The 27,525-nt window shown below is 40.6% G+C and overlaps 1 protein-coding gene across 3 annotated transcripts in view; it reads right to left on the bottom strand.

The window, feature by feature from the left end:
• The window catches only part of SWSAP1 (SWIM-type zinc finger 7 associated protein 1), a 218,715-nt gene that overhangs the window by 89,641 nt on the left and 101,549 nt on the right, over window positions 1-27,525 (bottom strand). The window contains exons 1-2 of one of the 3 annotated variants that reach the window (XM_044084615.1): window positions 18,997-19,059; window positions 4,837-4,911 (exon numbers count right to left, since the gene is read on the bottom strand). The exons of 1 other annotated variant lie outside the window; for it this stretch is intronic. In XM_044084615.1, the coding sequence (XP_043940550.1) occupies window positions 4,837-4,842 (6 nt within the window). In that variant the 5' untranslated portion in view covers window positions 4,843-4,911; window positions 18,997-19,059. Of the gene's footprint in view, window positions 1-4,836; window positions 4,912-18,996; window positions 19,060-27,525 lie in introns of those variants that run through there. One more of the 3 variants, XM_044084613.1, reaches the window with a different exon arrangement.

Genomic DNA, 27,525 nt, shown 5'->3' with positions numbered 1-27,525 from the left:
CTTATGTATTTTCCACAGAACTAGGACTACAATATCAGAGTACTCCCAGTTTTGGAGAAGGAATCTGTAACTGGTGGAATCTCTGATGCTATAAGATCTATGATGACAAAATAGAAGTCTGTAGAGGTTTACTATCAAAACTTGGAATGGCACTTAGAAGAAACTGGGATGACTGAATGCGTGTTTCTCAGTTTCCGTAATGCCAATCTGAAAACGTTCAAATCTACATTAGCAAATGTTAGTGTTCCTTTACAAATATGAGGTTGACGCTCTGACTGGAGATCGCACTACAGTGGAGATTGGGAAATTTACTGTTTTCCTCACTGTGGTGCGGTCTCGATGTTGGTACATATAATATCCAGGGGGTGGGGGGTCACAGTCCCCCACTCCTGCAAAACCATAAGAACTTGTGCTTTAGACTTACAATTCCCATGGCAGCTTGACAACAGCAGCCTGAGGATCTGAAGTCACCTCCTGAAATTTTGAATAATTTCGAATGCCGACGTCCAGGTGATGATTTCCAACATTCTGTACAACTGACATTACCAAATTTGGCATGTAAATTTGACCATCTGAATAGATTTTGTTGTGACATTCAACATTTTGAAAGTAAACCGTCTGTAGAATGGCATTCACAAGAGATAAAAATATATCAAGGATACATCAGAGATGGCTGTGATATGGTGAATGAAGATGGAATACATTAAGGGGTCAGGTTTAAATGCTGAAAGAAAGTTAGAGATTAAATGCATTTTGGAATCAGACATCTGACACTGACTGTAGTCTGTCAGAGGAATATGTTGCTCCTGTACAACAAGGAGAAATCTGTTGTGAGAAGAAGACAAGGGCAGAAGGCCAATCAGTTTGTATCAACAACCCCCTCGTTGACCTGTACAAGTTGTTAAGATGCACCACCAGTAAGATGCAGAACATTAGAAGCCCGCTCATTGTCTGAACATGCTAGCTCACATGCAGGGCCTGGGGGGGCAAACTGAGGCCTGGGTTTTAGTTTTTCTTACCCTTACTTCTCTATTATTGGGGTGATAGTGCCATCACTTCCACTGAATAGATCAGAAGGCAACTAAAGGTTTTTCCAGTTCATTACCATACGGACATTTTCAGGTATGTGACCCTGGATTCAGTAAGTCTTAACGCTGTACCTGCTGCAAATGACATATCCTCATCCCATGACATGGCACAACACTTCAACTGACTGTCTGCAGGGGAGAACTGCTTCCAAACATCACACTCACTGAGGCTGTGGTGCCAAAGCAAATGAAACTTTTCAAACTCCACAACTCATTACCACCTAAGGGGTGAAGGATGTCACAACTCTATCAGCCTACACACATCTTGCATTCCAGAACATTTTCTGAAAAGTAAACTTAAAAAGCATAAAGAAATTTTTTGTGAACAATATAAGCTATTAAAACTGCACAAACAGCAATGTTATCAGGAAGTATTCTTTGCAGTGATAACAGTCTGTGCATTCATAGTCCTTCCATAAATACTATATTAGAATGTATTATAGTACATTCATAACCCAAATTATATTTTTTGCTAAACTTTCACAAAATGTCTCATCTTGGGAACTGTATAGCCTAGACAAATATTGTTAGAACATTTTTTTTAACTAGACATAAGCTTTCACATAACAAGAAATTATTCTATGAATGCATGTTTAATGAGATATTTACAGAAATATGAAAACATACAACTTAACTGCATAATTAGTGATATAAATCACACAGAACATCTCTCAAAATATGCAATTTATATTGCAAATATGAAAGAGGGTTTTTCTTCAACAGCATCTAAGGTTTCACCTTGCGTATCGCAGCATACCCCTCAACAACATATAGGGCTCTCAGTTATGGAAATATTAGAATAAATATAAATAACAAGTCACAAACACTCACTAATTTCTCTACTGCAGGACATCCTAGATTAATAACTTTAGTGTTGCTTTGTTAATAACTCCTTACCTTTTCTAATACGGACTATTATCAACTAGTAAGTCACTTAGTAAATGAAGCCAGACCCAAAAAAGTTCTGGACTCCATAAGAAGCTATGGGTGTGAACTGGAAGTACACAAAAAAAAGGCACTAAAGGCTTGAATGAGAAAAATGGGTGCCCATCCACTAGCTTAAAGGATGAGCTTAATGGGAAAGGGTTAGGGATGACCCAAATGCCAATCATTCCTAGAACTCAAGCCACAAGTCAAATCTTGCCCATCAGTGAGAACACTCGTAATCAGATCTGCAGACTAATGCATGTCACAGCAAGAAGTGAAGTAAATCAAAAAGCTGTGAGGTTGTCGACGTATACTGCTAATAAGGTGCACTGATAATGAGCAGTAGGAATCTCATCCAGAAGGGCAGCAATACTTTTATCGCTGTGTGGGTCAAACCATACACACCTGAAGCAACACATAAGACTGAAGGAAGCTATCATATTAATGGAAGGAGTACAGCACAGTGTCACAGATGATACAGGGATGGCAGGACATAACACAGATCGACAGGGAAGGCACGCGAGTAAATTCAACAAGAAAACGTCCAAGCATAACCTTCAATAAAGGACAGAGAAGCATTAAAGATTTGCACATAAAGAGCTCTTCCGATAAAGGGAGACAGAGATAAGTGAGGAAACGGTTTCAGACAAAGGAGGAAAATTCGAGGAGGAGGAACGGGATTTTTTATTGTAAACAGAATAACGAATTACTACAGAACTATAGCAGTGAACTGCAAAGTACTGAAGTTTTAAGACACTGGCAAGCCAAAGGTAGAGCAAAGTGTGCAAATCAGCAGATTAAAAAGGCTACTCTGGCAAAGGCTGCTAGTACTGTCATATGATGTTGCACACTTTACAAACAATTAAAAAAGCCAAAGCTGAGAGATGTTAGTCGTTATTAAATATTCTGGAATTACAGGAAATTTCTACTGGTGGTAGAAAACTGCCTACTGCTTCAAATGCCTGAAATATTAATGAGCTATTAAGCAAGACTGTTTTAATTATTTGTTTTATTGCCACGTGAAACCAAGTCACTTAAAGGCAAACAAAGGTAAAAAGGAATAAAATCCCCTTACAGAAACATAAAACAGTACCATTATATGTGATGAGGAAATGAAAAAAGTGTTCCCACTGCAACTAGTAAAATGAAAGACCCTAAAAGCTATGGATCATAAAGCAGTGAAATATACAACAGTTGGGAGTTCGACAACCAGTATAAAAATTCCATTTGCATTTTTTAACCAATATGAAAATCCCATTAGCAATCTGTTCCTTAAAATATTTATATTTTAATCAGCATAACTAAAAATGCATTATGTCTGCAAAAAGTGCCAGTACAGAACAGAAAACAAATAGAAACACAATGTATCATCAGTCTAGAAAGGGCGCGGCAAACAAGTTAGCAGAAGTTCGTAGCACAGAAAAGTCAAATAAGTACTAGGTGCCTGCACAAGCAGCTTTACACATGTGCTAAAAAAAAAATCTCCTAATACCAACAATAAAGAAGTATAAGGGGAAATAAATGTTACAGTAAGGCAGACCAAATTTAACCAGCTCTTTTTGTAGGTTACAGCACAAAAGAAAAATGACAATGGAATTTATATTTTTAATTTATAGCTTTTCCAATATACTGTAAATTTTGCTTTAAGAATTTGTGAGTCTGACATTTGCAAGTTTTTGTTTTTTTTCCTTCTGGAGGCTTTCTCTGAAGGGCTATGCTGAAAATGTGTTTCACTGAGTTGAACCTCCCTAGTCAAACAAAATTCATGAAAGTGTCTGAATCTACGACTTCAGCTGGAATGCTACACAACCTAGTTCTTAAGCAACATCTCCTGCTGTCCACCTGCAAGGGGTCAAGCATACAGACCAGAAAATTGAAATGCATAATATTAAATATGACAACGCAAAAAAAGGAGGCAGCACTGAGAGCTGGTCATGGTTTCTTTAGTTTCAAACCTTGAAAAGGCTGAGTGATGCTGTGTGAAACTGGAAACAGCCACTTCCTTGTGTTTTCAAGGTCACATCATGAAACAGTGCTTCCCCTCTTCTTTTCTGTATCTAGTTACAGACAATTCAAAATGCTTCTGCCAGCTACATTAGCATCTGCAGAAAATATCTTTCAGGTGCTTCAGTATGTGAGAAATGTTGGACTAGGAAGGTGACAAAGTGCCCCAGACTCTGCAATCTTTGCTGTCTCAGTCTAGCTGTACTGCAGGTGGAATAGAGGTTTAAAGAGTGGTTGCACCATTCAACAAACTTTAGTGGAGGAAACTCCACAAGATGGGGCAACATAAGGGAAGCACAAGGGTGGATCTCCAGTGAAGTACACATTAATCAGCTATTCTACACTATGCTAATGAGATATGGTTCTCCAACAGACTTATGTAACCTGCTAACACAATGGCAGTGCAAATTGGATAGTCTGCCAGTGGTGATAGCAGGGTAGTGTTGAGGGAAGTCTGGGTTATCAAAGACATAAAAGAGACTGTTGAATGACCAGAGTACCTGGAAGTGGGTAGAGTAATCTGAGCATCTTCAGAAGTGTGCAAAGGTGGACTTCACCAGTCAAAACCAAGTAGACTGTCATGGTACAGGTACCACACAAAGATAGAGTGGGGGTGTGTCCAGCTCTCATTATTGGCAGGTAGGAATGGGTGGCAGGCAGAGTTCTCCAATGACTGGCACCACGATGGGGATGAAGGCCTGGGAGTCTGATCATTACAATTAGGATGAAGATGAAATACAAACAGGGTTAGTTGCAGTTCTGCAGAACAACAGCATAGTTCTAGCCAACAAATGGAATTATTTATTTATTTACTTACTGGCATTTTATTACCAGGAAAGTCCGACTGGGTAAGAGTCTGTTTTCCATGGAGTCCCAGAGAGAAAATTCCAACCTATTAAAAAAAATTAAGAACAATAATTTTACAGTCTTCAGCAATAATACAAAACATCTACAGTTTAAATAATAATACCAAATTAGACATAACATGAAAACATCGGTTAAGAACAGATACAAGTTACATGACAGTGATTTAATATTTAGAGAAATTTTAGACAGTTTATAGAGAAATTAAAAGTAAGCTAGTATAATACAAACAGGAATTACAATTTGAAGTGAGAGGAAAAAGCAGACGTGGTATGGTTAGACAGAAACTGACAGCACTAAAGACGTGAATGAAAAAGGGAGAGAAAGGAGGTGTAAGGTATTAATAGGTATTCCCATTTAGAGATATAGTTTATTCTGGTGTTGAGCAAGAATAGAGCCAGAAAGTCTTTCAGAATGGTTTTGAAGGATGGCTACAGGTAAGGAGTTCCAGGCCATGCATGAGTACAGACAATACCCATTAGAAGTGAGAGGTTTGTGGACAGACAAGAGTTGTTGATCATCAGAATATAATGACCGATTGGGAACATAGTTGTATAAAATGGTATTTAGTGTTGGAAAAGCAGATGGATGCTAGAAGATTTTAAAGGTAGTAAGAAGCTGAGCATATGATAACCACTAATTATTTTTATTAGGTACACAGCATTTAACTCTGTGGATATTACATTGTTTCTATTGTGCGTCAGAAACTAGATATGACTATGCTCCCACTAATGGAGAACAAATTGAGATGTACTAACATTGCTCATTTCCAGCATGGCCTCCGATATAACCAACAAGTCTTAAGGCTTACAAGGATACGTTCAATTGCCAATTATAAACCTATTATCTCTAGAACTTCATGTGGCTACACAAAAACTTCGGTCTTCCTTAGGGAAGACTTAGCAAATCCACTGAAGCTGAAACTCCTCTGGAGAAGGACAATTTCTGAGGTGTTTCTCTGCTGTAGTTCAGTCATGAGTGGCTGCTCTGACAATAAACAATAAACCAAGTATTACCAGCCAAAAACTAATAGCTTCTCCGCTTAAAGTTGTTGCTAACAATGGTAGATGTCACTTTTAAAATAAAGAGATAGAAAACACCCACCAGAAGAAAGATATTCCTGGCAGAAAGCAGAGACAGGAAGGCTGCAAACTTGTGCTTGAAGTCATCTTGGCCAGCTTCCCTGAAAACAAATCTGCCTTTATTTTTATTTTTTAGAAAAAGAATAAATAGCAAAAAAAAAAAACTTTGACAAGCTCCATTCTTTCACCCCTGAAAAGCTACATTTGCTCCCAAAAGAATGGACTTTGGGTTACACAGAAGAAAGTGAACAAACATCAGACTGATACTATGAATAACTAATACTGAGTTGGGACTAAAGAAGTGTCAAAGTCCAGTGTATGGCTCAACTCATGAACATTTTGTAATCATTTTAGAATTCTCCTTTTGCTTAAGTACAATATGAAAAATGGAGGAACAGGGTAAAGAATTGGATGACCAATGGAAATAATCCTGCTGGTACAACTATATGCTACTGACCAAAAAATTGATTCCTTTTCCCCCATATCAATGGCTTTCAAACATTCTAGCTGTAGAAGCCGAACACTGCAAAAGTTAATAACACCAACAAAGAGTCAGAAATGCAGAATGCCTTTGACAATTAAGAAGCATCATAAGTAAAAGTGAAGATAGTATATTTCTGTTCAGTACTGGTCATTGTTTACAAGTGAAACAAGCATAAAACTTCATCAAAGACTACTAAATGAAACGGGATGAACTTCATTAAATTTACAGAAACAGATGGAACATATTTTTACTTTAATGAAGTGCAATGCAGAAAATCTCAGTGGAGCATATATGGCTGCATATTTCTTCCTGTAGGAAGATGCTGACTTTTACAAAAACAGCACCTGCAGGGATAACATTTGGCATGATTTTTCTCCATAATGCATTCTCTCAGCCTCAGTGATAATATTCCTGATAAGAGCTATGCAGACATTTTACACTGTGTTTGCAAACACTAACTTCTAGGTTCTAAGCATCTAACAGAAGCTACAAGAAAATATTAAACGCAAAGCTGAAATAGGAGGAGTGTATCTGACGGTAACTTAAAGATGGCAGTGGAATTAAATCCAATACACAACAGATACAAACATGTAAACAACAACATGGTTACTATAACACACATAAGGAAAGCACTGGGCTATGGGACCACCCACATGCCTATGTCAGTTAATGCATCACATTGCACACCAAAAGACATTATGGAAGCAATATCCCAGACTGTGTTTGGAATACAGTTGTTTACGACATGAGACAACAAAATATTGGCAGTCTTTCAAAATAGTCAAGTAGTGGCTAGTTAATGACAAGCAGCCACAGAGGCATTTGCATATGTTGATAACTACAATTACACAGACAGCTAATCCAGGACCCCAGGCCATGGCAGCGTGCCGATCAGTCCGTGTGTCTACAAAGTGAAAAGGTTATGTCTACAGTCAATGCATTAAATCAAACATGATGTAGGCTGGGCCCTCTCTCTCCTCTTCTGCATAACGTTTCATATACAGGTTATCTAGGCACATTTGAAAAATTGCTTGTGACAATGCTGCTCTTTTCACCTCACGTGACAGAAATCTTCAGTGTACAGTTTACCAATATGTTGCTGAAGTGATAATATAAACCAATTATGGGTTCATAGGTAGGTACTAGGCTATCAGCCCTGGGGCCTATATAAGCCTAGCCAAAAAAGTTACTTTCCTACGCCCCTGTCTAGCAGAGCCACATAAGTGGTCCCCGGGGTGAATTTCCTATTTCCCATCCAATTGTCGAGATTTTTCTTAAAGAGGGCTAATGAGGAGGTTTGCTCGACATGAATTGGTAGTCTGTTCCAGATCATGGGAAGTCTCTGGGATAGGAATCTCTCTCTCTGGCATGTTCTGTTTATTGTCTTGGCAAGGTTTAGGTCCCTGGAGCGTGTGGCTCAGAGGGATTGTTTTTTTTTTTTTTTTTTTTTAAGTGTAGCATGTCCAACAGATCTGGGTTTGACATGGCTTTGTATGGTAGGCAGAGGTTGCCTCTGAGTAGTCAATAAGTGACGGAGTAGAGCTGGAGTTTTTTGAGACTGTCTGCGTATAGCATCTGTTTGAGGCCAGTAATCCTCTTAGTGAGGTATTTCTGCAGCCTTTCTAGTTGTTGTAGATGTCTTGCGAGGTACATGCCAAACACGGTGTTGTACTTTATAATGGGTCTGATGAGGGATGAGTAGAAAGGAACAATGACCTCTTTTTTCTGGAGGTGAACCCCTTTGTGATGAGGTGTGCCATGTAGAAGGATTTCCTGACTACTGTGGCAATGTGATTACCAAAGGAGAGACTACTGTCCACCTATGTCCCAAGGTCTCTTATCACACTTCGGTGTTTAGTAGGCTACCGCCTATGTGGTAGTTCATGGGTACAGTGTTTTTCCCAAAGGGGATGACAATGCACTTCTTGGCATTGCGCTTGAGGCCATGACTTTGACACCAAGCATCAGTCTCAGTGAGGCTCCTTTGCAGAATGTCCACATCATTAGGCGATTCTATTATAGTACCTAGTTTGCAGTTGTCTGTGAACTTTGTTAGCCAAAGACCTGCTGTATTAGCCTGGACTTCTGAGAAGCATATGTCAAACAGGAGAGGACCCAGGACTGAGCCCTGTGGTACTCCACTTGTCAGTGGTCTGAAGTCAGATTTGGAGTCAGCTACTTTCACTGTGGGTTCTGTCAGTGAGCAAGTGGGCAACCCATCTTGTGACATAGGGATTTATGCCCAGTCTAGTGAGTTTATCTATAATTCCAGAGTGGGGAATGGTGTTGAAAGCCTTGGAGAAGTCAAGATAGGCTGTGTGCACCACCTTACCCATGTCCACAGCTCTGGTGACTACTTCAAAGAAGTCAATCAGGTTTAGGAGACATGGCCTACCTTTTACAAACCCAAACTGAGTGGGGTCTAGTGTTTGGAGGTTATCTATGTCCTTGTTTATAAGCTCCAAGATGATATGTTCCATGGCCTTGCAGACCAGGCTCGTCAGGCTAATGGAAGGTAGTTTCCAGGGTCCATGGTGGCACCCCCTTTGTGGAGTGGGATAACCGTCGCTGTGCTTCATTCAGTAGGCACAAAGCCTGAAGTGAGGCTATGATTGAACATAGTATTTAGGTGGGATGCCAGTTCATTCAGTAGTTTGTGCAGAACGTAGCCTGGGATGTTGTCAGGTCCCATGGATGCTGTGTTCTTGGCTTTGGAGAGTGCAGTCTTTACTTATGCAGCCATGATTACATGGGCTTTGCATTCTTCCAGTATAGTGATGGGCCCTTTGGGGAGTGAGGGGGGGGTAAAGTTTGCACTGAACCCATCTGCCAAGATGTTGGCAATATCAGTTGGTTCTGTATATCTAGTGCCATTGTGCTGTAGCTCAGAGCAGATCTGAGTGTCACCATTGAGATTCTTGACACAGCTGTAGAATGCTTTGTGGTCGCCTTTAGAATCAGTGGCGATTTTATTTTCGTAATTAGCTTTGGAGGTTTTTATGAGGGATCTCAGCTTTTTACTGTGGCTGACTAGGGAGTTCCTACAATCAGGGGATTTTACTCTTTTTTTTGCAACAGCTTCTTCCTTCTGTTTTAGAGTTTGTTTATGGCAGGGGACCACCAGACTGGCTTCCTTTTTTTTGGAGGATAGCGTCTTGGTTCTGTTGGGGATGGCATGATCCATATACTCGTCTATGTGCTTATACACTGCATTTGTATATGATTCAGCAGTCGTACCTCTATTGTCCGTCTGTATGTGTGTCGTGAAGCTTGCACTTCTGTCTTAAGAAGCATGAAGTTGGCTTTGGAGAAGGTTTTTACGGTGGTTTCCTTAATGGGGGGTGGGGGTGGGATACTGATGTCTAGGGTAATTAGCTTGTGGTTGGATCCGACCAGCAAGGAGTTGACCTCTGGCGTGGAACATTGGTTGCCCATATTGGTAATGACCAGGCCCAGGATACTGCTGCCCCTGGTGGGGGTATAGACAAGCTGATCCAGGGCGTTGGAATCTATAAATTCCAGAAAGCATTGAGCAAATGAGTTAGTACATGAATAGTTTTCCCAGTTGCTGGTGGGGCAGGTGAAATCGCCCATTATTAGGATATCGGGCTGTACCTTAATATTACCCTGTATATAAAGAAAAGTACAGTTTTGTACCTACCATAAATGTAGATGTTCGAGGATCCACATTGCTGCAGTCCTAACTATTGGGTAGTCCGCTGTCCAGTCGGCCCGAATACCAAAGTATATGGCTGACGTCGGTCAGGGCGCATTAGACTGACGTCAGTGCGTCAGGGTACTAATGCGCATGACCGACGTCATAACCTCAGTCTTTTCTTGCCCCAGATGTCAGAAGACCCTGAAAAGATAAGGCCAAAAACAAAAACTCCCAAAATACCTGCACCAAAAAATATATATACAATATATACACAAGTAGCAGAATATAACCTCACCTACACAACCACCCCTAAACACAGAGGGGAAGGAGGGAGGGTAAATTGGACTGCAGCAATGTGGATCCTCGAACATCTACATTTATGGTAGGTACAAAACTGTACTATGTTCTTCATTCCACATTGCTGCAGTCCTAACTATTGGGTAGAATCCCAAAGCAGAGGTAAGGAGGCTGGCAAATCATAAGGAAGCAGGAACTGACAACATGCCTTGCAAAATAGCAGTGGCAAAACCAGCCCTAGACTTAGAGTAGAGAGGAAGGTGATAATGCTTAGAGAAAGTATGCACTGAACTCCAAGTAGCTGCCTCCAAAATATCCTTAGTTGCCACCCCTTAGAAATGCTGTTGAAGTGGCAGTAGCCCTAGTGGAATGAGGCCTAATCCCAGCTGGAATTTCCTTGCCATGATGGGAATAACAAAATGAAATGCAACACCCAATCCATCTAGAAATAGTTTGTTTTGACACAGGCTTGCCCTGAGAACTCAAAGCAAAAGAAATAAACAACTGCTGAGACTGCCTAAAATCTTTAGTCCTGCTCAAATAATAACGCAATTGCCTGTGTACATCTAAAGTGTGCAAAATCTTTTCCCCTTTATTTTGGGGATCTGCATAAAAGTAGGCAAATTAATAGTTTGGTTTAAAGCCACACTAGAAACCACCTTAGGCATAAAGGAAGGATTAGTACGTAAGATACCCTATCCTTATGAAAATCAAAAAGGTTCCACTGCCATAAGGGCCTGTAACTCAGAAACCCTTCTTGCAGAAGTAATGGCCAACAAAAAAGCAGTCTTCCAAGACAAATATTTCAATTCAGCAGTAGCCGAGGCTCAAAAGGTTGTAGAGTAAGTTTCTCCAACACAAAATTGAGATCCCAAGCAGGAGTAGGAGCTCACGTGGGGTCTTATATTCTTTGCCCTCTAAGAAATTGCTTGAACAAAGGATGCGAAAACAATGGTGGGTCACAATCATAGTGAGCTGAAATTGCTGCAGCATGAATCTTAATGGAAGAGAAAGACAAACCTTTGTCCAATAACTCAGTAAGATATTGAAGAGCCACACTCAAATTTGGCTCAAATCTACAAATTGTTTGCTGCACTCCAAAATAAAAATCTCTTCCATTTCTCTGCGTACACTTTTCTTGTACTAGGTCTCCTGGCTTCCATAATCACATTTAAAACTTGTTGAGGAAGTTGAGACCTGCTGCCTTTCAAAACAGAATATGCCAGGCCGTTAGATGAAGAGAGTGAAGTTTGACATTGAGCAGGTGACCTTCTCTGAGACAACAGGTGTGGAATCAAGGGTAAAGGCCATGGAGGCTTCTTTACCAGACTCCTCAGTAATGGATACCAGTGCTGCCGAGGCCAATCTGGAGCTATTAAAATCATCCTTGGCTTGTCTTGTCTGACCTTTAAAAGCACTTTTGGAAGAAGAGGCAGAGGTGGAAACGCATACACATGAAGATTTTTCCAACTGAAAGAAAGAGCGTCCACTTTCCAAGCTGTGTGATGAAACTTCTTTGTGCAAAACTTTGGCAGCTGGTGGTTTAGTAGAGAAGCGAACAGATCTATGTCTGGAGTTCCCCATGACACTGTCAATTTTTGAAATACATGAAGATCCAGTTTCCACGTGGGGATCCATGATTTGTCTGCTTAACACATCTGCTAAGGAGTTCTGTGCTCCCGGCAGAAACCTTGCCTGAAGAGTTAGTTGCAAGCTGAGCGCAGTCTCCCATAAAATCATTGCTTGCCTGCACAATGGGTAAGAATGTGTTCCCCTTGTTTGTTGATGTACCACATGACAGTTGTGTTGTCTGTTAGAATCAACACCTGCCCTGGAAGAAGTAACTCCTTGAAAGCCATTAATGCAAACTGGACTGCTAACATCTCTTTCATGTTGATATGTAGATGCTGTAGTCTGGCAGGCCACTTGTCTTGTATCCACTTTCCATTTAGATGAGCTCCCAAGCAATGTCTGAGGCATCTGTCGTTAGAATCTGACTCGCCTCTGGCCGGGTCACAGAGAGTCCCTTGTTTAGGTGACATTCCTGAGCCCACCACAAAAATTCCTTTTGAATGCAAGGTATTATTTGAATGACAGTGTCCAAATCCTGGCAGTGCTGTGTCCATACAATATTGAGATACCATTGTAGCTTCCTCATATGCAGTTTGGCATTGGGAAGCACCAGAATACAAGATGCCATGAACCCTAAGGCTTGAAGGACTGTCCTTGCAGTCAGCCCGGACTGAAGAGATAGTTGATGGAAGTAACTGGAAAGATTCTGTTGTTTGTCCGGGGTTAAAAAGGCCATCTGGGCTGCTGTATTCAGTCTCACACCCAGAAAGCACATGTCTTGAGAGGGTACTAGACTGGACTTTATTTCGTTCACAGAATACCCTAGGCATCTTAGCACTGCTATGACATATTCCAGATGCTGTAGAAGGTCTTCCTTTTCTTGAGCCAGAATCAGGCAATCGTCCAAGTAAGGGTAGATTTGAATCCCTTGTAGCCTGAAGTAAGCTATTACTGGAGCCAGAACCTTCGTGAGTACTCTGGGCGCAGTAGATAAGCCAAAGGGCAATGCAGAGAACTGATAATGAGAACTTCCAGCTCGAAAACACAGATACTTTCTGCAACTTAGTCTTATAGGCACATGAAGGTAAGCTTCCTTGAGATCTAAAGTTACCATCCAGTGATCTTTGCCCAGTAAAGGTAAAAGCTGTTGTAACGTCAACATTTTGAACTTGGGAATGTCCAGATAAGTGTTGAGGATAGATAAATCCAAAATTGGTCTCCACGTGTTCCCCTTCTTTGGTACTAGGAACAGGCGAGAATAAAATCCTAGGCCCCTTTCTGGCACAGGAACTGGCTGAATGGCCCCTATTTGGAGTAACATAGAAATTTGCTTGTGCGCCTCTTGTCTTTGTAGAGGAGGAATGTCTGGCATGCCTTTGAAAGGAGGCAAGGTATGGAAATAAAACCTGTAACCGTGGTGAATGATATCCAGAACCCATCTGTCTTGGGTAATAAAATCCCAATTTTCTTTGAAAAGAGACAGCCTTCCTCCCAACGGTGCTGCCAGGCGAGAATGAACTGGCAGCTGAAAAGGCAGGTCATTGGGTCTGCTTACGAAAGGACTGACCCCGGCCCTCACCAGAAGTTGGAGCAGGTGAACTCCCTGTCCTAGGCCTAAAGGAACCCTGAGCTCTGCCCCTACCACGTCTAGACCTACCCCTAGACTGGGAATCATAAGCAGGATAAGTCCAACCCTTAGCAGGCCAATTTCTACTAAACTTCGGAGGCTGTACCTGCAAAAAATCTTTAACAGTTTGCATAGATTTAGCCTTGTCCTCCATTTTCTTCAAAACTGCTTCCACAGGCGAACCAAACAACACATCAGATTGCAAAGGAGCATCCAAAATTCTTGTCTTAACATGCTCAGCTAAATTCTGATCTCTCAACCAGGCGTGCCTACGAAGAACAGAACCAGTGGCAGCCACCCTGGAGGAGGCCTGTACAGCATCAAAACCACATTGCAAGGAATGTTTACCCACCTGTTCAGACACATGAACTAAATCCTGCAACTCTTTACAGACAATACCTTCCGCTAGAGCATCCACCTTAGATTTCAACTGTGAAAGAAGATAATTCTGATATTTTAACATGTGGAACTGGCAATTCAACGCCCTCATGGCTAAAGTGGAAGAAGTATACACTTTCTTTCCCCATCTATCCAAAGCCCTTGCCTCTTTATCAGGAGGGACAGGATTTTTAACAACTGAGGCCTTTACACCTTTAGGCCCCTGAGAGACAGTTTCAGGGTCTGCCCTAGGACTCTTAAAAGATACTTATGAGCTTCAGGCACCCTATAATATCTATCCGGTTTAACAGGGGCAGGAGGCAAAGAATCAGGATTCAGGAAGCCTCTGCAAAACATCTTCCACCACATTCAAAACAGGAGGTATAGCTAAAGGCCTATGCTGGGGTAAAAATAAGAACTCCCTAAGCCTTTTCCTGGAATCAGAGAAATTTTGGCCTTCCCATTTAAAATGCTCCCTCATGGAATGCAAAGTCTCTGAAAATGAAAAATCCTCAGGAGGAGAAGCTGACGGAGTAGAATCATCCACATCAGAATCAGAATAAGGAGGGAACTCCTGCAAGTCTTCAGTCAAGACTCAGAAGCCTCCGAGCATTGCTCAAAACTCTCAAGCTCAGGTTCCACCCTAGGCCTCTTATCAGGAGGGGGCATAGAACCCCTTATCATAGTAATCAAATCCTCTGCCATTTTAAGCATATGTTTCTTAGGCAAGGACCCAGAAGCAGTAGGAGAAACCCCCACTGAAGCAAAACTTGGCCTGCCCCTTAAGGAAGCCTTGGAAACAGAAGGGAGGCCCTAACCACCTTAGGAAGTGAGGGAAGAACAGCCACCTGAGAAGCCCCTCAGCCTGGCCTACTTCCTGAGAGGAAACATCCTGTAACAGTAAAGTCTCTCCCTGAGACTCTAAAGAAACACCTGGCAAAACCTCCGGCTCCACTGAGCCCTCCAAAGAACCGACGTCTGGGACTGTCGGTTCTTCCCCTAGGCTTTGCTGTTTTGTCCTTGCGCTTTTAGTCCCCGGCGTTGGAACATCCGACGGCATTTTATAGTTACAACGCTTCCCAAACACTAACCTGGCACAGTCTAACCTTCTCTTAATAGTGCGTTTGTTAAATCTAGCACAAGAACGGCATCCAACAACGCCGTGCTCAGGCCCTAAACAAGGTATACACAAAGTATGGTAATCCCTATGAGGTATCTGTTTCCCACAAGAAATACAGTTATTCACTTTTTCTGACATCCGGTTAAATACTGAGGCAAGAAAAAACCAAAATATTCCCAACGGGTACTTAGCCAACTTTGATTCGGTCTGAAACTCTGGCTTCAGAAATTTTCAGAACGCCAACCTGCACTCGCAAAATTGCTTCTGCATCGGACCATGCGGCAAAAAAGACTAAGGTTATGACGTCGGTCATGCGCATTAGTACCCTGACGTACTGACGTCAGTCTAATGCGCCCTGACCGACGTCAGCCATATACTTTGGTATTCGGGCCGACTGGACAGCGGACTACCCAATAGTTAGGACTGCAGCAATGTGGAATGAAGAACATCGTGGAGTGGGCATCCTGGGGCATGGTGGGGGATCTGTAACAAGCTACAACCTGGATTGCAGTCTTGCCCAGTGTTAGTTGCACTTGGATAATTTTGGATGCATTATGTTGAGCAACTAGCCTGGAGGTGTAGATATCCTTAATGAATATGGACATGCACCTGCTAAATTTAGTGTTTCGGTCCAGGTTAGGTGGCCGAAAGGTGTGGTATGAGTTATAGCCTGGTAATGCAGGGTGCTGTCTGGAGGCTTGAACCAGGTCTCTGTCACTGCACTGATGTCAATGTTCTCCATTTTAAGGAGTGCCTCGAGTGAGTGCATTTTGAGGTTTAGACTTCTAGCACTGAGTAGCATTACCCTCAGATTTTGCTTGCTTATACCTGCTACTGTGGCGAGTTTGTCATTTGAACCTTGCCTAAAAAGGGCAGTATAGGGGTGGCAAGAGCCTTAGCCAGTATCTTGGAATCCCAGGGGCGACAGGTGCAGAACATCTTTGGCAAAGCATTGTGGTCTGTCGATCATGTCGCCCCAGGCAGGCAGACACTCAATCCCCTTACAATGACACCAGAAGCTTAGCCAATTGTTGAAGTCAATCATTTTGTCCTTGTATTGTGGTATCATTCTGGGCGATGGCAAGATGCTACTCAGGGCTAGGGTCATACCTGCCTGGGCTACATGATCTGAGAGCTCCTCCATGTCTCTTTTCATGTAGTCCAGGGAAGTACATTTCAGGTCATTCACACCAACATGAACAATGACAGTCATATTTGTACTTGATGTGGAGCTACCTGAGTGCTTGCATTATGTGGCGGATCCTGGCACCTGACAGGCAGCTGACAGTATCTTTCTCCTTGTTTAGCCTGGTGAGTGGGACATCAGTGTGCCTGACTATAGAGTCACCTATGGCTAGTGTGTTGGGCACGTTGTTTTGCCATATAGGCTGAGGATGAGTGGCGCACTGATTTTGTGGGCTATGTGTCATTTGGGTAGTGTTGGGGGTGGTTGCTTGCGTTTCAGCTTTGGAAGTCTCTGTTGTTTGGGCATATTTTTATTGAGAGCCTCCGCTAATGTAGGTGTGTGTTTTGTGTTACTATGTGTGGATTTAGGTAGTGTAGATTTTGATGGACTATGTGTTGAGTGTGCTGTGGTGCAGGTGTTTACCTTCTCCTATTGACTTTCTAGTACAGTCTTGGCTGGAGAGATCTTGGCTTTCCACTTGGCTATATAAGTGCATCTCTCAAAGGTTGTAGTGTTGGGTGGTAGGAGGAGAGGGTTGTCAGTGTACATAAGGCAATTGTTACATTGCCCCAAGATGCCCAGATTCATCGGGTGGACAGGGAAAAATACTGGGAGCTGACCCTTAGACATGCCTGGATAGGAATACTGGGAGCTGAACCTTAGACATGCCTGGATAAGTGCTTATTAATTTAAGTACTAAAAACTGTTTGCCTTCTAACAAGTGAGGAAAGTTGAGTGCTACAGTAATTTGTAGATCATTTAGTGCTTGGAACAAGTTTTGAACAAGTACTGAGCAGAAAGAAACAGTTTTGAGTGCTAAAACTAGAAAACTGGCTAGTTCTAAAGGAAAATTAAAAGAGCAGACTTTCTGGCATCGGGAAGAGTTTAACCCTAGTTAAACTGTGCTGTGCGATGTGCAAAACCTCACAAACACTGTTTTTTAACAGAAAGATGAAAGGGATAGAAATAGCCCAAAGTGGTCAATAAAACTACAGATTCTGAGCTGAAACCACTCCACCAGTGACAGATAGGCTGCTCATAGCTCACCACTCTCATTGACGAACACAGAAGCTTCCTTTTATCTTAGTAAGGTCTGGGCAACACAGAAACTACAAAACAGACCAGAATTCAACAAAATCTGAAAATCAAACTCTACTAGTTATACAAAGGCGGGAAACGAGTAGAGAAATAGGATTTTTTTTTATTTTGTTTTTCAAAAATTAAAACAAGATACAGTAAAACATATACAGTATTCAACTCTGAACAGTTAAAATGTGCCAATAAAATATACTTATCAGCTGAGAAGCACACTCAGTCAGAACACAAGGAGATTTTTTTTGTTAGTAAAGTGCAAGGGGAGGAAGGAGGAGCAGAAGATAATTCAAGGTTAAGAACATAATTGGGTTGGCCTTCTCAAATGTTCTCTCTGTATTAGGCAGAATGAGCACTAGACTGGGAGAAGTGTCCCAGATAAAATTTACAGAAGGGGCGGGCAACTGCAAAGCCACCAACTATATTTCAGTACAGATCAGAAACAAAAACAATGCCAGCAAATATATAAAATAGTTTAGTCAGCAAATCTATAAAATAATTCAGTCAGGCAAAAATTAAGACAATGCAGAACTCTGAAAAGAAGTGCCAAGAAATATACTTAACAGCAATATATTTCCAGATTGAAGCACTCTTCAGTCAGAACACAAGGAGTTTCTAACAGTGTATTAGGACCACAGCAATTTATATTGTCAATGCAGAAAAAAACAGCCTGACTCAAAAATGAAAATCTCTTCCATTTTGACAAATATTCTCTATTTCTGACTTTATTCAAAATTTTATTAACTTCAGAGAACTTCTAGGAAGCAAAAGTGTAACATAATGTCTACAATATGAGATGTAGACATTGACAAGCAAACAGATTGTCTCAAACAGAATGGAGTAATGAAATAGAACTCTGCAAACTTCAGGGATAAGAGGAAATACATACAGAAGATGCTGACTCTAATCCCACTGAATGACCTCATGTAACCCCATAAATAAAGAAAGCAGCTGAATACTGAAGGCAAATTCATTTACAGATGGTGCCCCCATGGGTTTACTAAATGAAGAAATATTTGATGATTCAAAGGTTCAGGAAGGCCCTGGAATGGCTCCGACAAATTATTAAAATATCGTGGCAGAGGAATTGTCATGAGGTGGCTATTCATTAACAAATAAAGCCTTACATTTCACTGTCACCCCCGAGAGTTGGTAGGATCAAGATCACCCTTGTATGTTTATGCACTGTGGTACTGTCAGATATATGGGACAATATTTAAACAGCTACAAAACCAGCTCTGCAGCTAACATTCCTTCAAATTTATTTGTACTCTGACGTGAGACTGAGACCATGAGTTCTCCACTTTTAACAAACTCTGGGTGAGCTCCCTACCTCGGACCTCAAGCTTTGGGTAGAAGAATTGAGACGGAGAGGGGAAAACATTTTTTTTCTCTTTTCGCATCATTTCAGTTCTTCAAAGAGACAGAGAAGAAATAAACACGCCTCAAGTCATCCAGGAACTGTCTGACTGCAGCCCATACAGTCATCAGGATGAAGGTATATGTGAATTGTCATTAACACTGAGACTACAGAGACTGGGGTGAAACACTTGGAAAAACTCAACAGGCTGTGACAAAGAGAAAGAAAAAGAACTATAAAATGAAAATGATCTTCACCTCTAGAAATATCCTCTGTGATGGGAAACCTGGAAAACATAGAAAAATATCATAAGTTCCAAAGTTACCATCTCGTATCCCCAATGATGAAGAGGGTTAACAGTGTAATGGGTGAGTATGTTGATTTGTACACAAGTGCTTACGGAAATCTCTGAGAACTAGAAAATGTCCACTGCAACAATAAGAAACTCTTTCCAGAACCACAACTCTTTTGAAAAAAAAATACCTTCTATAAAAATCTGACTAAAACAAAAATGTTATAAGATGCTTTTGGATGAGCGCATAGAGCACAAATGGACAAATATGCTCATACCCTATCTGTACTAACTCCCCATGTGATGTCCCTCCTCTAGGCCTGTGATCATGGAGCCTCAATCCTCACTACTGACACCAGTGGGGAACGTTCACAGAGAAAAAAAATGGACACATACACAGTAGTTCCAGATACAGCTCTCTGTACTTTGTACAATTTCCTTTAAGAGCACACAAAGAATGCACACTCCAGTACTGGTGCTGGACTTTCTCTCCAGGCCCCAAATAAGACTCCCCACTAACCACTACAGAGCTGAGTCCTTAGCCAAGTATTTCAAGCCACATCCTCCACGATCCTCTCTGTGAAATCAGTGGTCTCTGTGACTCTGTTCAAAGTTGCTGTCAGACATGCACTCTGCGATTTGATTTTCACACACACACGGAAAAGGCTGGCACAGCTTACCCACTCTACCACCTCCACCCAGACTATAAGGTAGATTCACTGCCACCAGAACACATGAAGCCAGCTACTGTAAGGCTCTTACGAGGGTACCCAATTATACTTAGTAAAATTAATACTTATCAAATGTTAGTGTTTAACCAAACAGCAAGACTATCAGGAAAGTGGAGCTACACTGACACTAAATAAATTCAAGTACTTTCAAACGTTAAATATTTTCTAAAGACCAGCCACAATGAAAGGTTTAGATATATTTAATAGTAAATAAGAAAAAAAGAACATGAAAATACAGATATCTATTTATCATAAACACCAGAGTTTCAAACACAGGAAATATAAAAAACAACACAGATGGAAAGACTCACACAGATATAGTAAAAAAAAATAGCTAATCTCACCATATTTTTCTGACTGACTGAAGAATTACTGTTCTCTAGTTACTTATTAAAGCAAGGAGGCAAGATGAAAAGTGGATGAGTGTCTTATGTCCAAAAACAGAGTACACACCTCACATCTTTCACTAGTATTTAAATACAATTTCAGTGTTGGCTACAGAATAACATCACACCTGGTCAGCTGACTCTATGATTCCCACACTACTCCCCTCACTAGAAACTTAGCCAGGATCTGGCACTGTGTCACAATAACACACAGAACTTTAGCTAAGGTTTCTTACAGCATTTGGAAACCGTAAAACAATTCTAACACTTACACCCTTTCTGCAGAAACTAACAAGCTATTCTCTGGCAGCATTCAGATATAGGAGATAAAATATTTATAGCCTAAACCAATTCATTTCATTTTTGGCTATTTTTCTTAAGGTTAGCTCAGCTGAGCTTAGTTTAACCCCTTCCCTACCAGCAGCATCCTCTGCTAAAATATATACATTTCATCAGTTACAACAAAACAGTCTGATATACGTGTACATATCTTTTCTGTCTAGCAGGACTTGCTCTTGATACATTTCTTAACACCAGCAACTTTACAAATACATTTTTAAACACAAGCAATAGTACAAATCAGTTTGATATTCAAATGACACATATTTCTTTACAAAAATCCAGCTAGCTATACAGGCATATGTTACACATGCACTGCCCTACTCTCCCTGGCATAGCTGGCACTAACTCATCATCATTACACACACCCCCCACCAGAAATCCTTGTAAGTATTTGCCCAATTTGTTTTGAGTTCTGAAATTCTACCCACAACAAGGGTATAAATTGTTAAAACAGCTGGAAGAGTTACCTACAAAAAGAATATGACACAGAAACCTTTGTATCTGGAGGGTCCAGGATGAAAATGAAGCATTTAGCTTTTGAAGGGTTACTGTGGTCCAAAAAGGCTATCATTCTGTTCATATGAGGTGCTTACTTGGGGAAAATGCAGACAGGACACTTCCTTTCCATAATGTCTACACTAGAAGGGCTACCTATTAAACAGAAAAATAATTTTGTGCAAAAGGTCTCCTGTTAGAAAATGCTTCTTCCTACCACAGAAACAACACGAGTCACTAGAAATGTGAAATGTACCAAAGAATCACAAACTAATTTATTAATAAATTCATGTGCTTCAAGAACAAAAAGAAATTCTTCAGCTACTGAAAGAGACCCAGTCTTAGACAGAACACTATATGGATATGGTTGTCTTCTAAACATGACAGAGGTTGTTAACAACTAAACAATGAGAAAGATGCATCACAACAAAAGAAAATCAAGATCAAACATTGCTGCTGGATTTAACAAACTGCCTACCTTATTCTTCTTGAATTCAGAAAATTCACATAAGGTGACAGAAAATTTGAAGAGTAATAGCACACTAAAGTCTTTAGAAAAAAAAATAATCTTAAGCACTACAGATAAGGTATGCATAATTTTTCTACAGCCTTCATGAACACATGTAGTTATCAAAAGGAAACATGGCAGCACTTTTTATGACTTTGTAGAAGTCACAGCCACATTCTTAAATTTGGGAGGAAAAGGCTGTGTCCAACAGTTGGACTAGTCAGACACCTTAAAAAAACGATCCAAAAATATAAAGCTCTTCAGCAAACTCAGGGCCTTAATACAGAGACCTATACGTGTCTGTTAAAGACTTATGCTAGAATAAGGGAGGATCTGCAAATGAGACAGATATTTTGCACTGCATCCTGATACATATGTCTCACCTCGGGCAAAACATTCCTAGTACAACCAAAATGGTTTGAAATGAGCAGTAAAATTACTTGGAAATGAATGTGCTCTGAGCAGCCCTCAGTATTATATTGAGCTTGGGAAGCTATCACCATAAATGTCAAGTTTGCATCATCAGGCTCAAAGAAAATGGTAATGAATGTAACGGTTCTCATTTTCCTAAGATCACATTTGTGAAGAAGCTGGAAAAATGACAGGTTCTCAGACAAGTACTAGGCTATCTGCCCTTGACGACCATTTTAAGCCTAGCCAGTTTACCTTTTTGTGCTCAAATTAACCTAGCCCATTTGATTAGAGACTGGTCTTACCCATCCCACGATTAATAATTACAGATCACCCCCAATGAGAATAGCTGGGATCATACCATGGATAATTTGAGGGGACCCATGTATGGGACAAAGCATTTAGGAGCTGCCTATGTTGATTAATAACACAGGGGGCAGTTCTAGGATATATTTGGTTGAGGTATATAATGTGCCATTTTGCCTTCCTCCATTGCTTTGGTGACCTTTTCAAAAAAAATTCTACTGGGCTGAGTATGTATGACCTGTCCTTAACAAATGCAAAGTATGCATTATTCTATAAAAAAAAGCACAGCCACCAATTACACTGGAAACGGGAAAAGTACTGAGATTTTAAAATATTATCTTCCTTTTACATTTGCAACGTTTTATTTATTAGTGTTTTCCAAAGCAGACAAATTCTATCAGTTCAATGCTTCTTGTTTTTCATAGTCTCATAAATAGCTTTAAATACCTAAGAAATGACTGAACAGACACAAAAACAGCCGAGTGTGCCCTCCAGGCATTTCTGCAGTTACTCCTACTGACTCCTCTAGGTGTCAAATATTGCTTGTTCATATTTACATTAATAATTCCAAAACTATGCTACACACAAGGTTATCAGAAGACTTCATCTTACAGCATACATGACGGCAAACACAACTGTATTGATATATCTCTGTCTAATGAAGCTGAGATACTGAATATTACTTGTATACTGTTTATATATTATTTGTATACTGTTTATTTTATTGTAATAATTTCCATATTTCTCTAAATATCTCAACATTCAGGTAGCACAGAATACAGAACTCATAGGAAACTTCACAGCTGTATGAAAAAAATTCTGCTGGCAGTATGTGTCTTATGGTTACCCACATATCATAAGCTGCTTATACAACATTACAAAATTAATATTCACTGACTTTATTTTGGCTTATAATCCAGCTATCCATCCTCAATCCCTTTTCCCATTTTGCACATGGGGTTGGGGTGTCACCTCTGCAGTGACAATCATCTCAAGCCAAGGTTTACAGCACCTAGGTAGCTAGCCCTGCCACTATAGTTCATTCTTTACCACTCACTCATGCACACACTCCCATCTACCGCCAATTTAGAATGTCCAATCCACCTACTGCATGTCTTTGGAATATGGGAGGAAGCCGGAGCACCCGGAGAAAACCCAAGTGACCATAGGGAGGACATGCAGACTCTGCACACAAGGCACCCCAGCTGAGAATCAAACTAGAGAACCTCTTGCTGTAAGGCTACAATGCTAACCGCTGTACCACCACAGCCACCCAACTTATAAAATCCATTTTAAAGCATTGAACTGAAAGAATGCCACTAGTGTAAGGATTTATTTATCCTGAATAGTTCGCCATTTACAGTTTTCTAGTAACACAATATGGCACCAGAGATATGAATGCTTGTTTGAAATGTAAGGTGATAACTTCATTTTTTGAAAGGCTCAAGCCACACCCACTACAGTCTGACCTCCAAAGTGCTAGAATGTGACAAGATCATTAGCTAATTCTGCAGTCAAAGAAAAATCCTCTCATGTTGACATTTACAACGCCAAAGAATCAAAATGACATAAGCCTAAATAAAAACACCTCTAAAACAATTCCACTTGTAGCGGTAGCAGTAGTAATAGTAATAATAACAAAGTTTAGTATAAACAACCACAGTAAAACAAAAAATAAACAGCAAATGTAGTTCTGGTACACAGATTCAATTACAAAGTTTATGTAAGTACAAGCAGATCAAAACAAGTGGTACACAACCCTAACATGCCAACAGCAAACAGCATAAATCTTTTAATGTCCAAATGCCCACTGTTTCTTTAGCAGCTACAGGAAACACATGCAAAGCCCTGAAGCAACTAATCTGACAAGATACTTTAAGCTCTACAATAAAAACTTTCTTCTCCCTTCAGCAACCAAAACGTAATACATAAAATACAATTGGATAGCGGTGGTGCAGTGGTAGCATTGTTGCCTCACAGCAAGAGGTTCTCCCATTTGATTCTCGGCTTGGGTTGGGAGTGCCTTCTGTGTGGAGTCTGCATGTCCTCCCCGCGGTCGAGTGGGCGTTCGAAAGACATGCGTTGACTGGGCGTGCCTTCGTTGAAGGTTGAGCGTCAGGCTGGCAACAACACCATAAAAACCAACTGCCAGTCATTAGTGGACCGGAGTTCCGCTGTGGCGACCCCTAACCGGGAAAAGCCGAAAGACAAACAACTGCCTGGAAGCTAGACAAACGGACCAAACAAACAGCTTCAAAAAAGAAAAAAAAAATCAAAACTGGAAGACCAGCTTCAAAATTCTACCAAATGTTATCTGTGGCTTACTTTAATGCTGTGAAGAGCCCTTGCAAAGCTCAAGCAGTAAAATATCTGCTATTGCCCAAAAGAATTAATCAGTGAAACAGAACTGCAATGGGTATACCAAAAATGTCTAATTATGAAAAAAAGCAAAAGTACAGCTAACATAAATTTTAAGCTATGATAAAAATGGGTTGACAAGAAAAAACTCTTCACTAGGGAAGAGAACAACTTGGGCAGTTTAAAGGCACAAAGAAGGATTCCACAAAAAAACGAAGGGCAAATGGGGAAGCACGGTCTGTTGATGAAGCTTGTCTCTCCATAGTGGGATACTAATTCAATTCGGGCTTAATGGAGAGGCACAGAGGACGACTTTAACTTGGATGGAGACAGTGCCAGGCCTCACACAGCAAAGGAATACAAACTGAAAATGGGGGGGGGCTATTTGCACAGCTCAGAAGGCACAGTAGGGGGACTCTATAGGTAGGCAGGCAGCACAGTAACCCTTCTAAGAGGGGCTGCCAGTACCACATGCAAGTAGTGCCCAGAACGAGAGACTTTTAGAATTCAATGACTGTTTCTGTAAGCAAGGGAGTTAATATATATAAGATAATATATGTTGCATTCTACATGCCTGTAAGGTTTGCTGGGGAAGAATACACTCAGATACAGGTTAGTAAAATACAGTAAATGATTTTAAAATGTAATGGAGGACAAGAGCAGAAGTCTAATGAAGGAGAAGATGATGCGCTCACTTTAGTATAAAAGGCGTAAGAGAATGGAATGCAATGAGCTGGGAAAAGGCCAGAACAAGGGTTAGAAGAAAAAAGGAATTAGGAGAAATTCTAGCAGGAAAGTGTACTCAAGCAAAATGTATGGGCTGTAACCAGTAAGGGATATCACTTCTAACCTAGCTTTGACAAGTACAGATAAAAAAGTGACAGCAGTTGAAGTCTGAGCCATTAACCAACACTGGGTATGGTGCCATGTGGCTTGTCACCTTAAAGTAACCCCTGGATGTGCCAACTTTATTCTAGTTGTAAACAAACATTAATATAAAAAGGTATCAAAAGCTAACAACACTGAAAGAGCAAAGGAAATGGAGAGGAAGAATGAAATCTTGTTATCAGGGGCAAGTACAGAAAGATAAAACATATTAAAACCATATTACCATTGATGAAAAGAATAAAAGGATAGTGAAAGAAAAGGTAGGGGCCTACGCAGACACTGCAATAAAGAGAAAGGCTCTACATAGACACTGCAATAAAGGAAAACTCATCTGGCAGGTCAAGGGCATCCTAGAAAAGGCTAATGCAAGAATGGGCAAAATAAAATTTAAAGATGCAAAGACAAATGTAAGATGAATCGGCCAAGAAATTACCTTACAGGAAGTGGATGGAGAAAGGTTTATAAAATTCTGCAAATCGGTCAAAATAACTGAACATGAAGTTCTTCATGTCCGTGTTTACACAAGAACAATAAGGCAGAAGTTCTTCATGTCCGTGTTTACACAAGAACAATAAGGCAGCAGATCAGCATGGAAAGATAAAACAAGCACGGATAAGGAAAAATAGGCATATGTAAGAATAAGTCTGAAGAACCAGGGAAGGAACACAAAATCTTTAAGATGAGGCTTAAGGTCCAACATGAGGTATGTCTCAAAGTGTTAAAATAGTTAACAGTGGTGCTTGATCCACTGACCATTGGTTGAATATCAAAGTCTCACTTTAGTAATCAGACTGGTGCATTGAGAATGGAGTCTGTCTGCAGTAGTTCTCTAGGAAATGGTGAAGTAATCTTACTTTCATTGCAGAAAAAGATCAATACACTAAGTGCAGTAGAAACCTAAAACCAAATAAAGCACAGATAATATTCTAAGACATAATTAGTAAGCTTGAAATGAGTCTAGTGGAATAAACTGGTCCAGGGGGACCCCTAAAGAAGCATGTAGCAGAAATCTCCAGGAGCTGACAAGGTATTAAATTCCACAGGAGTAGAGCTTGATTAAAAAACACTGAAGACTTGATGACTACCTGCATCCTTGGAACTAAATTCAACCTCTTGTCAGCTGAGTGGACAGTACAGGATGGACTGGATGGAACCCATAGCTCTTTAAAGCAGAAGTGATAAATGACCTTGCATGGCTAAATAAGTTAGGATTTTGAGATGGTACTTCACCTGAGTAAAAAACGGGCTACAGTAGATCCCAAAGAACTTCTGTAATATCATTGTATCAGACAGTTCCCATAAGCAGCTTAGCTGCAGAATCCTGCTCCAGCTGGAAGTGCTTGAGGTCAGAGCAGCTGGACCAAGACAAAGGAAATTACAATAATCCAAATGAGTGAAAATCAACAAATGAACCAAAATAAACAGGATATCAAGTGGTAAACAGCTGCCTAAATTATGTAATATTCCTCAGCTGACAGACATTCTAACAGCTAATATTACTTAACCCATGAGTGACTGCTGGCCAAAGGACCCATATGACGGTCTGCTCTCCATACATTCTTCAGCTTACTGCTACCATGAATAACTACAGGGAAGAGATTTGGAAGGTTTACAGTAACAGTGTATGACCACTGGTATGGAAGGCTTTACCATAACAGTGTAAGACAGCTGGTGTGGAAGGTTTTATCATAACAGTGTATGACCGCTGGTGTGGAAGGCTTTACCATAACAGTGTAAGACTGTTGGTGTGGAAGGTTTTATCGTAACAGTCTATGACCGCTGGTGTGGAAGGTTTTACTGTAGCAATGTATTTATTTATTTGACATTTGTTGACAGGGAAAGTCCGACTGGGTCAGAAACCCATTTTCAGTAGGGAGACATGTTCCACAAATTAAAAATACAAATAACAAAAATACAGTGGATATAAAAGTGTACACCCCTGTTAAAATGCCAGGTTTTTGTCATATAAAAAATGACCACAATCATTTCAAAACTTTTCCCACCTTTAATGTGACATAACCTGTACAATTCAATTGATTGTAAGATTTTGTTTTTTAGATGGGCTGCAG

The sequence above is a fragment of the Protopterus annectens genome, chromosome 9.part0, assembly GCF_019279795.1.
Source record: "Protopterus annectens isolate FY-2018-M chromosome 9.part0, PAN1.0, whole genome shotgun sequence".
NCBI classification, from domain to species: Eukaryota; Metazoa; Chordata; order Ceratodontiformes; family Protopteridae; genus Protopterus; species Protopterus annectens.
The sequence above is the reverse complement of the archived record's forward strand: the minus strand, read 5'-3'. Positions and strand labels throughout refer to the sequence as shown.